The following is a 16,726-nucleotide window of genomic DNA, read 5'->3' as shown; positions in this document are numbered from 1 at the left end:
TGTGTGTGTGTGTGTGTGTGTGTGTGTGTGTGTGTGCGTGTGTGTGTGTGTGTGTGTGTGTGTGTGTGTGTGTGTGTGTGTGTGTGCGCAGATGGCCGGGCTCTGGCTGTCGGGGGAATGGGTGCTGACCTGCTCCCTCGTAGCATCCTGCAGCAGTATGACCTTCGAAAGGACGTGTGGGCGTTACTTCCTCCCATGCCGACTCCACGCTACGATGCCAACACACATCTGCTGGCCAACAAGCTCTACGTGGCAGGTACAAACAGACCAGTGTGGGTGTGTTTATACCACAGCAGTTTCACTTTGTGTGTCAAACAACATAAATGGTTTCCAATAATTCCAGTACATGCTCTCTAAGTATATATGTGACTAGAATTACCAGTTTTCTCTTTGTGCCACCTTTAAGGCGGTCGTCAGTGTAAACGACCAGTCAAGGCCTTTGAAGTATATGACGCAGAGACACGTTCTTGGACGTCGCTACCCATGATGCCTTGTAAACGTTCATATGGGGGTGTGATATGGGACACGACTGGGAGGTTGTGTCTACTCGGAGGACTGCGGCAGGGAGGAGGACACCAGAGCTCCAAGTTCACCAAGAATGTCAACATTTTTGACACCAACCAAGGTATGTAAACACATATTCCTTTATGGGTTTCCATTTTCCATTTTACTTCATTTTATTTCTTTGTAACTTGACAGTAATTTGTTGTTTTGGTCTTGCACATTGACGTCTTGCACAGACAAAGTTTTAACCCTGCCACTTCTCTCCTGGTAAGCCTTAATTCGTGGATTAGATCACATACACATGCACACTCAACACATGCCATGTGTGAGAGGGTTGCTCTGAACCTTAGGATTAATTGCACCGAATTCTGCAAACAAGCAGGTGGAGTTGCAGATTCAGAATATGCCACCTTGACTTTGAATACTTCACTTATTTTAAGCAGAATAGAATTTCAGTGCAGAGTTAGAATGAGGACAAAATCTGGGAGGCTGAGGACTTTGAAGGGATGTATACATAATACTGCTTTTTATGCAGCTCTGTAACCAAAACTATAAATGATTGGTGTTGCTGAGTTGCTGGAAAGGTGTGGGCTGTACTGTCTGGAGGGTTTTAAAGGAATAGTTCTTACTATTGAGTACAACAAAACATAGTCTTGGTGATCTAAGCACACAGAGTGGAGGCAGGGGGAAACAGCTAAACTGGCTCTACTTGAAGTTCAAAAATATGCCTACCAGCACCTCTTAAGTCGTCTTATTTGCACATTTCTTACTTGTTAAACCAGTACATAAGCAGAAATGTAAATTGACAATTTGTCCTGGGTTGGAACAGTTTCTTGACACACAGTTTATTCATTGGCACAGTACTTCTGTGCAGTGCTGATTGCAAGATATGGTTGGTTAGAGCAGGTTTGTTTTGGTCTTCTGTACAAGCACAAAGATCCCCAATCCAACTTCTCTGTCACGATAAGACTTTGGGAAGCTGTGTACAGTCACTACGCCTGGCTTTGCCAAGAAATTCCAAAGAAAAAGCTCCAGCATGTTAATCCCCAAAACAACACAAACTGTCAGTTTTACATATTCATGAGTCGAACAAGTGAAATACACAATGTTCGAAGGAAACACAGTTTTACACATCTGTTTACAGGTCTTAGGGAGTACTACTGTACATGTGAAAAAAGTTGCATAAAGCCTGATAATTGCCTTGAGTGATGTCACTTGAGTCAGCGTTAGTTGGGAGTGAACACTGTAAATTTGAAAATCTGCCAGTGTGGAGTTAGAAAGAAGTGAACTTACCAGATATCTGTATCTATGAATGAGGCAAGAGACTCAGGCTACGTTAGCTGCTACTAGCATAACACACCCAAAACTCTGGAAGAGGAATGCATGAAGTGAGAAAGTTGACATATCTGGTTCAGCTACACTGATTTGGCTACTTTTTAACTGTTCATTGTGAGTCTAATAATGTTACAGGGTTGCAATACTAAATCAGTGGAGAAGCAGTCAGATTTACAACTAGCTCCCTGCTACCACTCTTTCTGCTGAGCTAGGCTAAATACCTCCTGACATCAGCTCCATATTTATCAATCCTTGCCTCTCACTCTAATAGATAATAATCTGCATATTTCTCAGAACTTTACACTCATCCCTTAACATTTTCTAATTAATTAAAGACCTGTCTATCACATCTGCAAACCAAAAATAAAAGTCATGATGTTAGTGTTGGGTAACTGAGATTTTCATCACGCAGATTATGGGTGTCCCATAGAGACATTTTATTTTTTGCTATCAGCAAGTGTCTCATCGTCATCTCCTTTTTCTCTGACAGCATCCATCTTCATTTTGACTTAACTGTCATACAAAACATCCGTTAACATCACCCTCACCATGAAGAGAAATGGTTTTCTACTCAAACAGGCTTATTCCTACACTCTGTGTACATTCTGCGTCCCATAACGCAGTGAAATGACTTATCCCTCGATCCAAGCAAATACACCCCAGAGTAACAGATGAACAAATTGAGGAGGGACGGGAAAGAGAAATGGAAGAACAAAAATCGATAAGTCATTTTAGACAGCTGGATGTACGGTCACACGTTGGGATTGGTCGAATGAAAACCAAATAAAGCAGAACACCGGAATGATGATGTTAATGTATGATAATGGGGAGAAAGTTTGCCTTGTGTGTGAGAGATAGAGGCAGAAAGAATGAAAGAAAACGCCTTCCAACACACACAAACATAAGCGTTCATGCGCATATACTGATGCATATCCACATGCTCGTGCACACACATACTGGGAAGGCGGCCGTACCCCGTTTCACCAATCTAATTTTGGTGGAGATGAGATGGAAGATGAGCTGCGGCGGGAGGGCTGGGGATGAGGAGCGCTTTAAATTACAAGATCCAGAAACAGATTGCTTTATTATCCATCTGCAGCAATATCTCTCCACACACGCACACAGTCATGCAATCTGCTGTCACACAGTGATATTCTATTACTGTTCCATTCCATATCGGCAGTCTTAAGACACACGCCTGTTAGGTGTTGTTTTGGCATTGTAGGCAAGCTGCAACAAGTGTGACTGAAACACAAAGAGTGGAGTTGTGAAAGGAAATTTACAGAGCGAAAAACCTAAAAGGGTCAGTTCATTCAAATTAGTAAAAAAAAGATTTTCTCACTTTCCTCTATTGGTATCCAGCCATGCAGATAGTTTTAGGGTATCAGTCTGCATCCACCACAACACAAGGGAGGTCTCACTGCTGTGAGCACCACAAACAATGTTCCATTGACCTCCATTATACTGAGGTGGAGGCCGGAGTCTTCAAGATATCTCAAAACTTGGATAAATAAAACCAAATCTATTTGGGACAAACGTGTCTTTTAGGGTTTACTGACTTCCTGACAGGTCTAAGATAAAAATAACAAGAGAGAGCGCATGCAAATCAAAGGAGAGCACGAGCGAGACGTTGGTGGTGGTGCTAGAAACAAAGCTTTGCTGTTTGATTCAGTTTGTTTACACGCTAGCTTAGTACTAACTGGAGCCTAATGATTAGAAATGCTAGCCAACGTGCTGGATTATTAGTGCACTAACCCTATATCACTCTTAGCTCCTTAATAAAGACACGATAGTGTATAATGCTGTATTTCCATACAATGGACAGTGCGCCTTACAGCCTTATCCTTGATTGGTAATTAACTCTGATGTCTTTTTTAGGAAACTATTGAACTGTAAATAAAATCACAAATGAAATTGTCTTTCTTTTTAATTGAAAAGCACAAAACAACATTGTCCCAGCAGCGTCCAACAATAAGACAGGGGACGCTCTGTGCTGCCTGAGAGGTGAAAACATGGTCGAAAGATGTTCACAAATCACTTGCTGCAGCTCATAAAGGTTCATTGCTGAGTGCATAGTAATAACTGAAGCAACTCAGATGTGTGTGTATTTTCATCAACTCCTGTATTCTCTCATCTGGAACATGGAAACCACCTTGCCTACTAAGGCAGAAATAGTATCTGTTTATGAAAACTGCATCTCAGTGTATTTGTTTTTTAATCTGTTGTTGGGCTAATTTGCTTCATCTTCATGGCTTTTCAGATGCTATGAGATCTCAAACAGGAATTCACAAAGGCCACTCTCCGTTGCTCATTTAGTTCCTGACGTTATGTCCTGTGGCTCCTTTCTACCTGGAACTAAAGAAAAAAATCTTTAGGTGATTTAGGAAAACCAACCCTTTAAAATTTCTAAATCAATTCCTTTTCTGTAGCAGTACTGAACTAGAATTATGAATTCTACGACTTTCATCAGAAACACTTTCATCAGAAGCTTCTGTGAAGCATGTATAACTCAGTCAACAGTAACAAAAAACATAAACGATGCAGTCCCCTTGGGCCCAACTAGTAACAAATGTATTCCATGTTGTCTATATTTGATTTATGTCCTGCTTGAGATGGTAAAAACTACACAAAAGACTACAAAGCAGATGGAATGAAGCAGAAATGACAAGAGAGCAAATGTGGTCTTGGTTAGGCCATGACTGTGGGCCAATGTGTATCTATTAAAAATGCCACAACATAATGATGAGATTCTGTCCAAAAAGTATAATCTATGTGGTCAGCGGGGTCTGAGACATCACGCGTGTCAGAGACAGAATCCCGCAAAGACTGAGAACCAATCACCATCCTTTTCTAGTTTTAATCATGATGGACAATTACAGAGGAGAGCTGTGGACAAAATTACTCCCACACAGACTACAAAGCCCAGTCTTCAGAGAATCGCCTCATCTCTCTCATCCTTTTGTCTCTCTCTCTCTGTCTATTTTCTGCCTCTCTGTATTTTCTCTGTCTCTCCATCTCTTTATTCTCCTCTGCCATCTCCCTCCAGAGTAGAATAATGCATGCTGGTGTTTTCCCTGCATCCTACAAAGAAAATCTTGGCATGAAGACTTGTGTAATCCCTCCAAAGCAAATAGGAATAAGGTTCTGCAGTTGAAACTCAGTCTCGGAGGATTGGACCATAAGTCTGTAGAGTGATGTGTTGACACAACTGTAATTTAAAGGGAAAAATCTAGCCTGTAACACTGTGAGCACTGTTTAAAAAGGAATTACAAGTGTTGCAGCATGCATTCGGCATCCACTTTGTAGATGGGTGTATTGTATTTTCCATTAGCTGATAAATGGAAAACATCAATGACATGACAGTATGTTTCCAGTGTCCAGGACAAAGTAAAATATAAGAAAGAATAAGAGTGGTTCCAGAATCAAAGCAGGAGTTTTTGTGGATCCACATCCAACAATCTTTAAGAGATAAATACAGGAAGATTTTCTTATGTTTCAATCAATAGTAGCCTCAGCTGACGAGAATTCAACCACATGACATGTTCTTATGAAGGGCTTCAATTAGAATTTTTCACTTTTTTTTTTTTTTTTGTTACTCTTTGCTCACATGTTGAAGCACAAATAGCATTCTACAGCCATGCTCGCAGCTCTTTGAGGCTGTAATGAGGCACGGCTTTGAGCTAAATGTCACACTGCCAATGCTAACATGCTGATTCTTGGTGGGTATAATGTTTACCATGTTCACCATCTAAATTTAATATTAGCATGCTAACATTTACTTATAATATCAAACATAGAATGCAGCTGAGCTGATGGAAATGTCATTCGGCATGCAGGTAATTGGTTATAAACAAAGCACTGCACATGTTGAAATTCCTACCTGATGGTGCCGCAGGATGAAAAGTCACTGGATCACCAAAGTTATTAGAATTCAGCCTGAGGGTAACATTAATGTGTGTAACAAGTTTCATGGCAATCCATCCAATACTTGACATTTCATTCAAAACCACAAATGTCAGCCTCATGGTGGCACCAGAGGAAAAGTCAGGGTTTCATCAAAGTCAGCAGGCCTCATCCTCTGGGATCCATGAGTATCTCATTTTATGTCAGTCCATCCAGTAGTTGATCCTAGTTTTAGTCCGGACCAAAGACGAGGACTGACAGGCTGATGCTGCATGCAGTAAGTCCAGGACTCAGCTGTATCAGGTGTCCACAGTTTAAACTTAGCCCACTTAGAATGTTTTCTAACATCACTACATTAAAATGGGTTGCATCACACACACTAGACCTTACATAGAGATTATGTGTTACTAAATATTCACACCTTTAAGTGCCAGGTGAAGCTGTTGCATGGCTGACCAGACCAGCTAACACAGCTAATTTGCTAATTCATGTATAACCCACTTATAGTGAAGAGATGTAAAATGGACTTTGTTCAACATATCTCACCTGACAATGGAACAGTTTGAAAGTACAGTTTACAAAAATGAGACAATATGTCGAAAATTACAAAAAGCTATAATTTCGTTTTTCTTGTTCATAAAAGTATGTTACAGTTTATGATTCGAGTGGATGTCTTAAGAAGAGCAGGATATTGCAGTCATTCTTATGAGAGATGCTCATTGGGTGTAAAAATCACAGAACATTTTTCAGGCTTCTGCATTTTTGAATGGAAGGACAAGAGTTGAGAGCATGCACGTTGGACATTTCTTCTGACTGAGCTGACTCACTTCCTGTTGTCTCTAGACACACAAGAAAGGAATAAAGTTATTTACAGATGCAGCTATTTGAAACTTTTCAAATTTCAATGAAAATTAGTGAAATTTTGATTATATAGTCATTTCGGGGTGTTCTTGTCTTTTTGGGCTAGTGTGCGTCATGTGATCCTTCAACACCAAATATGTCCTCTACACCAATTCGCCTCATGTTGTTCCTCGGGCCTTGGTGACGTTAAACTGACGCCTTGCATAGTCGATCACACTACAGGCGAAAACATTACTTCAATTGCAACCCAATTTTGTAAATCCCCACTTTAGAAACTAGCTGCAACTGTGACCTCAACTCTGTAAACTCTGAACTCAAAAAGGACTTACCATTGAAACTTGTCGATGAATTTGTGGATAGCAGGTGCACTCTGATCCAGTGGAGTTGGCTGAGAGTTTGCTGTGAGGCATCCTTGACATTATAGGGAAGAAGAAGTAGACGAAGCAGGCTGGAAAAGTTAAATTACAGTTCTTGTCCAGGTGGGTATCGTTTCAACTGTTTCTACACTAATGCCAGTACAGAATCTCATGAACAATACGATACCTTACCAGGAATATAGATATGTTTTCATACACAACTCTTGATACATTTATCAAAAAGAGAAAGCATTTGATGCCAAATTTAGGTACATCACAGTTTTTGATACGCACAGCTCGACAGCATAGCTGCTGGAATTTCTTCAGCATCTTGGGTTTGTGATACCAGTGTGAGGTATGTGACAGGAGGATTTTCCTCTGCGAGAACAGAGCAGAGTGGACGGCCAGCTGTGATCTCTATTCTGTTCTCTTCTGCAATTTAACCAGGCTGGAAAGGAAAACACAGCTCTTCATTACACACTGCTGCAACATGCAGGAAGACTCACCATCTGGCTACTTATCTCTCTCTCATTCTCTCTGCCTCTATTTGTTTCTCTCCACCTTGTTGCCTCTGCCTCTTGTTTAAGATAAAGCTGGAGAATAAATGAGAAAGAGAGGGAGAAATAGCGAGACAATGGCAGTGCGAGAGAGAATGAGGAAGAGAAAGCAGACACAAAAAAAGATGATGTAAAAATAAGTGTGAGAAAAGATAAGAGAGAGAGAGATCCAGAAAAAGAAACAGAAGATAGACAAAGATAAAGAGCAAGGCATTTTTTGTACTTTTGTTGTATTGTTCTGTCTCTATCTTCTTTTCTACTTCTCCATCCTCACCCTCCCTCACTCCCTAATGAAGTTATCTTTCTTCCTCTGTCAGGATTCTCTCCAGTCTGGGTTTCCTTCAGATAAACAAGACTTACCAGCAACAAAACTTACAAGTGTAGAACCTGCTGGGGAAAGAGAGAGATTATTTTGATGGTTAGGTTGTCATTTCCACCACTCTCATGTACTCTTTTGATCATCTGGAATTCTTCAGCTTTGAGTGTGAAGAACATGTCACCTCCACTCAGACTGCATAAAGTGTGTAAGACATTGTCTTCATTGCCAGTTTTAAGTGGTAGGTAACTGGAAGATTGGATAAGACTTGCAATGTCTTCTACAATTGCAGCCTGACTTAATGTTGTTTCCAATATTGTGGGATTAAAGGTGAAAGTAGTTGTTTTCGCTGGTGAATTTAGAACAAGCACATGCTCGCCACTGCACCCGTAGGCACCAGGGTTCAATTCCCAGCAGTGGGGCTTCTGTCATGCCGTAGCAGCGTTATGGCTGGGAGGCTGTTGATGGAGCGTGTATGTTCTCACTGGAATAGCAGCTCCTAGTGTTTGGTCAGGATATCTATGCAGAGTGGTGGGATCTGGGGAAGACAGTGAGAACAACTGTGTGTGTAAGTGGGGATTCAGACCCAATATAACCTTGCGTTAAAACAGCACAGGGGACTGCATTGGTCCCCCAGCAACGCAGTCCCCTGTGTAGTTTAGATATCAGTGGGACTACGTAGTATGATCCATGAAGTCCAGTTGGAGTAATGGATTCATGCCTATTAAAGACTCATCAGACTCAAAAATACCACACAACAGTTTATGATGCTCAGAGACAGGATTCTACAACTGGAAAGTTATAATGCCAGCAATTATTTTAACTTACAATTCACAATGAATGGGGATAAACAGCAGAAATACAGCACTCCTGTTACAAAGTAACCTGCTGGGAATATGTGCTTGCATGTATTTGATTGGCCAACAAAGCACCTTGATAATTTTATATCCGATTGCATTGCAGCAAAAGCCTCAAAAGGTAGCAGGATGGCCTTGCGTTGTTTGTCATTCAAGCTAATGGAAACTTTGAACATATTAAAATATATCCTGCTTCAAGAAGTGATGAGCTGTGACTGCTGGTCTAAGTCCTGCTTTCCACCCTCTACTCAAAGTAAAGCACGCAGCTCGGAACATAACTTCAATTCCACCTACCAAACTCCATTCGTCCCTCTTGATCTTTAGAATAAGGCTAAAGACCAAGCTCTTTACTGATCACCTTTCTTAAAAAAACAAACAAACAAACAAACAAACAAACTCTCTATCCACCCTATGCATTACCTCATAGCACTGTCTTGTAGCACCTATGTCCAATTGGCCCAATAATTATGAAAATCTATGCATGTATTATAATCTACGTATGAAAATCTCATATGTACGTTGCTTTGGATAAAAGTGTCTGACAAATTCTTATTGTAATTATAATTATGGCCACAAACACATCATAGCACAGTCCTTTACTTCACTGTCAAATATTAGAGCATGAACAAGAAACCTGATACCTAAAATACTTGGAAGGAAGAGTTGTGTTGGTTTTTGGTCTGGGGACAAAACATCTACTAAACTTTGTAAGTAAATGACAATAGAATCTTTGGATTAAAGCAAGCATTATCAACATACAGCACATTAACAGCTATCTTATGACTACATGAATCAACATACAAATATCCTTATTTAATAAATCTAACTATGTTATGTTTGTCTACTGGACAAAGAACTCACTTCTCAGGACTGTCACATGCCTCAACAGACTGCTCCTTTAAATGAAAGATTTATGCATGAAAAGAAATAAAACTTTATCCCCAAAAATATTGATACATTGACTCTACCCTTGTTTAAAGTAAACTTAGTGTACCCTGTCCCCTATCAAACAGGATGATATTTTAACAGATGGTGATTTCTATTACAAAATTTGTATTCCTATAAAAATATATGCAAATCCCATTACAATAATTTATAAGTTCTCTGTTCTTAGTTTAGTGCAACAACAAACATACTACTACGCTGAGAGTGATGCCCAGTATACCTTGTGTTCCTGAAGGTTTCAGATTAACTGAATCTTGTGATGGCTAGCTGATTTTCTATACTGTCATGCAGACTTTGTCAAGCTTCAGACGTCCTAATAGCTACAGTATGTTGGACTTATGGCCTACTCCTGACCCCTTTCCTTACTAGCTGCATGGGAATGAATCCCAGCAAAAGCTGAATTTTTTATAGCAAAGTGCAGTCATCAAAATGATGTGCCAGCAGGCTGACAACAGTATTCCCACTTTCTCTCCGTAATAGTAGTCTGACTCTAACTCTAACCATCCTGTCTCCTCCCTGTCTCTGTTTCTAGTCTGTGTTTATAGCCTTTTAAGCGTCCTTGCCAGGTGTGTGTGTGTGTGTGTGTGTGTGTGTGTGTGTGTGTGTGTGTGTGTGTGTGTGTGTGTGTGTGTGTGTGTGTGTGTGTGTGTGTGTGTGTGTGTGTGTGTGTGTACTGTACTTGCCCTGGCTGCAGCTGGCTTTTGGGTGACCTTTTTGTAGAAGTCACAGTCCGAGAACAAGCTCAGCAGCATCCTGTCCAGCCAGCGGAGGACTACAGTGCCACTGACTTCACCTTCAGCTACTTCCTAAGCTTGTGCACACACAAGCACACACATCTGCTCACTTCAGCTGTTGTTTCTTCTACTTCTGTAGGAGTCTGGTTGAAGTCGGAGGAGACGGTGGCGATGAAAACAAAGAGAGCTGACTTTGCTGCTGCTTTCCTGCGTGGCCGTATGATTGTAGCTGGAGGACTTGGTAAGTGTGGTACAGTGTAAACTAAACGTTGTCCACTGCTTTCACACTGCAGTTTTTATTGATTGAAGTTTGTTGCCTGTTATAGAATTAATTTCAGAACAATCCATTGGGTTAAAATATCCTATTAAAGTGCATTAAAGTGTTGACGTGATTGAATGACAGCTAATTCAACATCTATGACAAAAAAGAAATCCAGCAAGACCAAGCTCATGATTTTAAAATAAAAGAAAATTGTTACATTCTTTGTTTTATTTATATGATTGACTGCACTTGATTACAGGTTTGATGATCATGGCTTTTGTTGATGGTGTCAAAATTTAGAAGTCGGATACACTGATTGGCTGCAATGTTGTGATCCTGGTGAATCCTGATGCATCAATGTTGTCATAATATGAGCTTCTACTTGATGAAATACCCTCTATGCCAGTCAGTACACAGAAGTAAAACATGAGGGAATATCATCGTTGATATGTCTGATATCTATGAGTGTTTATTTATGTTTCCAGGTCATGAGCCCTCAGCCCTGGACACAGTTGAGGCCTTTCATCCTCAGAGAAAGAAGTGGGAGAGGTTGGCTCCCATGACCTTCCCCCGATGCTCCACCTCCTCCATTATCATCAGAGACCGCCTCCTGGTGGTAGGAGGAGTCAACCAGGTACAGTCCTGCTAAAACTAACCATAATGTTATACATTCACACATACATAAACAGTACATCATTTAGACAACAGCTTAACCAGCAAGACATGTATTAGTATTCATGGTGACAGATGGTTACTTCTCACTGTTAAGAGGGGCAAGTGTGTCCCACAGCTGACATATTTATTTATACCCTCGTCTCAATGTGGGGTGTTCTTCACAGCTGTGAGTGTGGTTTTATTCTGTAGTGAGGAACTAGTAAGAAGGTCTGTGCTTGGAAAGACCGTTGTCTGTCTGACTAACTGCACCCTGCCTGTCCGCTCATCAGGATCATGCTTGACACACTGCAGATGACAGTGTTGGACAATGATGTGTTAGTTTTCCCAGTAATGAACAGTGTCATGAAATGCTTCCCAATCTTCTTTGATAATCATTACAGCTACAAAAAAATCCTGTTTCTGAATGACCATTAGTAATCTCTCTGCTAAAATTTCAGTTAAACTTTCTGAAGAACTGAGAAGCTTAATATTTCTACAAGCATTTTGAAATGTGAAAACTTCTGTATTCTGTGTAGTTCATCTGCATTCAGTTAGTGTGCCCCTGTAACCCTGGGAGCAGTGTTGTCAGGGGAAATAGCTCCTTGTAGGGTCTTCCACTGCAAGTTGGTCCCCGGGTAGGGGCCTGACTAAGAGTAATTCACAAACCACAGCAAAAGTCCACCAAGAAGGGGCTGCAGCACTTTGTCTGGACCAGGGACATTGGTGCCCCCTCTTAGCATCTGGTGGGCAGATCTTGACCAATGCAACTGGGTGGGGCACAGCCCAAAAGAACTACATGGAGCTGCTGCCCTTTTGGGCCCACCACAAATAGCCAAGCACCAAGCATTTGGTTAGGAAGGAATGATCAGCCTGATCTGAGCCCTGAATCATGCTTTGTTATTGGACTTATTGTTATTGGTCCCTGTCGAGACAGCAACCTGAGATCCTGTGGGTGGACACCAGTGGTGAGGGATGCAGTCAAGCTGAAGAAAGAACCTTTTGCCACTTGGTTGGCACAGAGGTCTTAATGGAAAGGTAAAAGGTGTGGATGAGAGCCACCCTAAGACACTGAAGCCTCTGGACACTTTTGGGCTGTTTTCGCTGGCACGCCTTTACAAATTCGTGTAGAGGTAGGTGACCTAAGGAATGACAGACCAGGGTTGTGGTTCCCATATTTTAAAAAGGGAACCAGAGGGTAAGCTCCTTGTGCTGAAAAGGAGGCTCACACTAACTGCGGAACCTCAGGTCCAGGAGGAGTAATTCCATCCTGGTCCTGGGATAGTGGATCAGCTCGTAACCTTACCAGGGTTTTCAAGGGAGTCACGGGAGAATTGGGAGAATCTCAGAATTGCTGCTCTTTGCAGATGATGTGGTTCAGTAGACTTCATTAGACCAAGACCTTCAGCACACACTGGGACAGTGTGCTGTCAAGTGGGAGGCAGTCAGGATTAGAGTCAGCACTTCCAAGTCTGAAGCCATGGTTCTTGGCTGGAAAACGATTGTTCCCTCTTGGTTGGGAAGGAGTTGAAGTATTTTGGGGTCTTCCCAAATAAGGCAAATGAAGCAGGAGATCAATAAATGGAACAGTGGTCAAGTGGCTGTTGTACCAGAACATTGTGGTGAAGAGGGACCTCAGCCAGAAGGCAAAGCTTTTGATTTTTCCAGCCATCTAAGTTCCAAGCTTCACCTATGTTCATGAGCTTTGCGTAGTGTCAGAAAGATTGAGATTGTGCATATGAGCAACCAAAATTAGTTTCCTCCATAGGGTGGATGGGTTCACCCTTACAGCGAGGGTAAGGAGCTTAGACTAGAGCCAATTCCTCTTCACACTAAAAGGAGCCAGTTGAGGTTGGTGAGGGGCATCTGATCAGGATGCTTCCTGGGCACCCGAGGTAGACCCAGAACATGCTGGAGAGATTAGATATCTCATGTGTTTTGGGAATGTTTTGGCATCACCCAGGAGGATTTGGAAAATGTTGCAGGGACAGGGATGTCTGCACCACTTTGCTTAGCCCGATGCCACTGTGACCCAGGATAAGCAAAAGAAAATGGATGAATGGGTGGAGATTTCTCCTTTGCCTTCCATAAAAGCAAGCCATGACTTTTGTTATCATCACTGTAACAGTAAATATCAGATTCAATATGAATTATCTGCAGACTTTACCCACCTCCAAACACACAATTAGTTCTCATCATAATTTATCTCAATTAGCCACAGAATTCAAAGCATGAGGATTTCATACATGATGTTATAATTTGCGATAAAGACGTGAGTGAAGTAGTCATTTAAATTTAGTTTTACTTTAGTTTTTAATAATCACGTCATATTCTCCTCCAGCCGTAACTTTCGTCTTCTGAGTGAAAAATGTCACTTGTATTTCTAATCTTAAAGTTTCTCTGAGAATATGTCAGCTCTCCAAACTCTTTTATGTTACGTTTGTTTTCCTTTGTGCATTTTAGACTTTGCGTCGTTTCTGGATTTGCAGCATGATTGCTTTCTGCATCACATTCCTGCAGTGTTGGACTTTCCTTGCCTGTAGGTGGCAACAAAATTAGTCAAACTGTCAAAGAATGACTGAACAGCTTTGCCTTCTGGATAAACAGCCTGCTAACATTGTCTGAGTCTGAGTTGTGACTTCATGTGTCAGTTTCTTTACCTAGGCATGACCGCAACACAGCTGAATTTGCGAGATCACAAGATCACATGAGATCACGTAAGATCCATCTTGCCAGGCTTCAAGTTTTTGGCCAAATGACAGTCATTTTGGACCATCTATCAGTCCTGAGAGAAATTACTGGAAGCTATGGGTATGGTTTAGGTGTGATGACAGCAAGAGAAGCAACTGTTGTTTTGAAAACAACAATGACAGCCCTTAATGAGGTTAGCTTAGATGCTGCCATAGCATCAGTTATATCAAAACTGAAGAGTATTTCTTCATTTGCTCAAAAGAGCAAAGAACGGTACCAAAGGCTTTACTACGTGGGACAGATGTTCTTGCTCCTCCACAACTGGCTTCAGCAAGAGTCCTACTACGTCATATACTTTGTTGAACTGATTGGTTGAAGGTTGAAGGCAGATGGTTCATCCAATCACCTGCTGAGTATTTTTTGAAAGTGCCTGCCCTTTTCCAAACAATTTTCCAAGGACAACTTCACAGATGGCTCTGTGTAACAAACCATCTGCTGCGTCACGTTATCAGTTTCAAGCCATTTTTAAAAAGGTGTTTCATATCTAATACCTGCATATGGAGAATACATTTTCTAAATCAGGACAGTGCTTTGTCATTCTTGTGCCATTGCCACTTTTTAAAGGTCCAGTGTGTAGGATGGCTTTGAAAAAGGGGTTTGGTTTGTCCATTCTGGGCTACTGTAGAAACATGACAGTGCAGCATGGAAGACTCCGTGGAAGAGGACCCACTCCCTCTGTAGATATAGAGAGCTCATCCCAAGGTAACAAAAACACGATTGTTGCTTTCAGATGATTTTACATGAATGAAAACATACTTATGAATATTAGATTCCATTTTTAACCAATGAATCCTCATAGATCCTACACTCTGGACCTTCGACAGAAAGAAACAGAGACTGTCTAAATTATTTTGTTTTTGGTCAGTTGTTAACAATTGAACACTTTCTCCGCTGGTTATGTATCATGAGTTGTTTTTATGGTTTCCTGCAGTTTAAAAAATATTACCTGACTCTCTGATTTAGAGCAGTAGTTAAACGATGTGAGATGTCCGTAAATGGAGTTTTAACAGACACCTCCCAGCCAATCAGATACAAGAATTTTCATTCATTTAAGGTATCAGTATCGAATTATATTTCAGTATGAAAATGTGCAACACTTTGACCCCCAATCTTTTCCTTATTTCTCTCTCGCACAGGTTCCCAGCACAGCCCACGAGATTTTGTATGTAAAAGAAGAAGAGTGTCTGTAGCCTGTTATAACTGATATCAGGCACATCAGTGATTCCACTTCCTCTTCTCTATGGAACCCTCTTGAATCAGACTGTGGTGCAATATGTAGGAAGCACTGAAAAAACAGAGAGATGAGTCTGAGTGAAAGGCCCAACTTTATGATGTAATGTAACAGATAACACTGCCCCCTGCTGGGCTTTACTGACACTGAGCCCCACACACGGACAATGGAGGAGCTGGCTCTTTCTTTATACCAAGTTATGTTTCTTGATACTTTAGTATGTGACACTTCTGCATTGTACGTTGTAGTGCATACATGAAGAAGAACTTTTGTAGCTTATATATCTCGTAATGTAGACAGAAAATATAGGGATGACCTATTTTATGTCTTATATACGTTTCACGTTTGGTTTTCTGTCTTTGTTCAAGTGTTGTTCAACAAGTGAACATTTGTGGGTAGTGCAATTTCAACAGAAGATTTTAATTTAGTTTGATGACATGACTGCAATATTTGTATACTGTTTATTATCTAGCCAAAAAAGGAAGGTGGGTAGTGTTTGTTAAACTGTACTGTAACAAAATTTGCACTAAAGCAATTAACACTGAGGATGAGTTGATTTTACCATCAATAATTTCTAGTGTAATCTATTGTTGTTATTACACTGAGAATGCTGTACTACACTCTTCTATGCTGTAACAGTGCATATTTGTCAGTATGATCATAGATATGATTTAATACACTGAATAGAACTGTAGAAAAAAAATAGGAAAAAGAACTGTATTAAATGACAATATGGTGATTGTTTACGTAATTACCTGCTGTTGTAGACAAAGAAATGGATGGTAAGAAGTGTGATTGATTGTACACATTTCATTCCTTCAGCAATACAAGCTCTCTTTTTGTCAGTGTTTCCTTTGTGCTTTGTGCAACATGTGCTGTGCTGTAATAATCATTAACACCTCACTCAGGTTGTGATGTTACAGATTTCTTTAGTTACTTCAGAGATAATCTACTGACTGGTATGGTGTTTGCCTGGTATGGTGTTTGGTGTCATTATAGTCAAAGCCAAACTCTTGTCTCTTTGGCGCAAGCTCTTGTGCAACCAGTGACTAAGCTGTGAAATATTTCATTGTGTTGAATATTTCACTTCTGAAGATTTTATTTCATCATACACCATCATCAATCTCTGATCTGCCCCACACTCAATCATTTCATGTAACATTGAGGATATGAGTAGTCATATTCAGTGAAATAAATTGTTTTTTGTTGTTTGTTATGCACTTATTTCCCACTAGATGGCAGTCAGAACACACATGAATCCACACAAGCGCCTGAGGCTTTCACTGACTCATTACAGTCTTAGCTTCTCCACAGGGATGCAGTGGACTGACAGTATTTTATTACATATGCAGATATGTATATTCATAAACCTAGAATACATTATAATAAGCAAAGTCAAGTAAAGGAAAGAGAGGAGAAATCCCTAATTATTTTCTCAAAATTGTACTTTAGTTAATACAAGT

The 16,726-nt window shown here is 40.7% G+C and overlaps 1 protein-coding gene across 1 annotated transcript in view; it reads left to right on the top strand.

Annotated features, from left to right (window-relative positions):
• klhdc8a (kelch domain containing 8A) overlaps positions 1 to 16,482 on the top strand; it is a 37,767-nt gene extending 21,285 nt beyond the window's left edge. Inside the window, exons 5-9 of the mRNA XM_070958852.1 lie at positions 92 to 256; positions 407 to 625; positions 10,508 to 10,609; positions 11,116 to 11,264; positions 15,169 to 16,482. Coding sequence (XP_070814953.1) covers positions 92 to 256; positions 407 to 625; positions 10,508 to 10,609; positions 11,116 to 11,264; positions 15,169 to 15,222 — 689 coding nt within the window. The 3' untranslated portion in view covers positions 15,223 to 16,482. The remainder of the gene's footprint in view (positions 1 to 91; positions 257 to 406; positions 626 to 10,507; positions 10,610 to 11,115; positions 11,265 to 15,168) is intronic.
• Positions 16,483 to 16,726: the final 244 nt, after the last annotated feature.

The sequence above is a fragment of the Chaetodon trifascialis genome, chromosome 3 (genome assembly GCF_039877785.1).
Source record: "Chaetodon trifascialis isolate fChaTrf1 chromosome 3, fChaTrf1.hap1, whole genome shotgun sequence".
NCBI lineage: Eukaryota > Metazoa > Chordata > Actinopteri > Chaetodontiformes > Chaetodontidae > Chaetodon > Chaetodon trifascialis.
The sequence above is the reverse complement of the archived record's forward strand: the minus strand, read 5'-3'. Positions and strand labels throughout refer to the sequence as shown.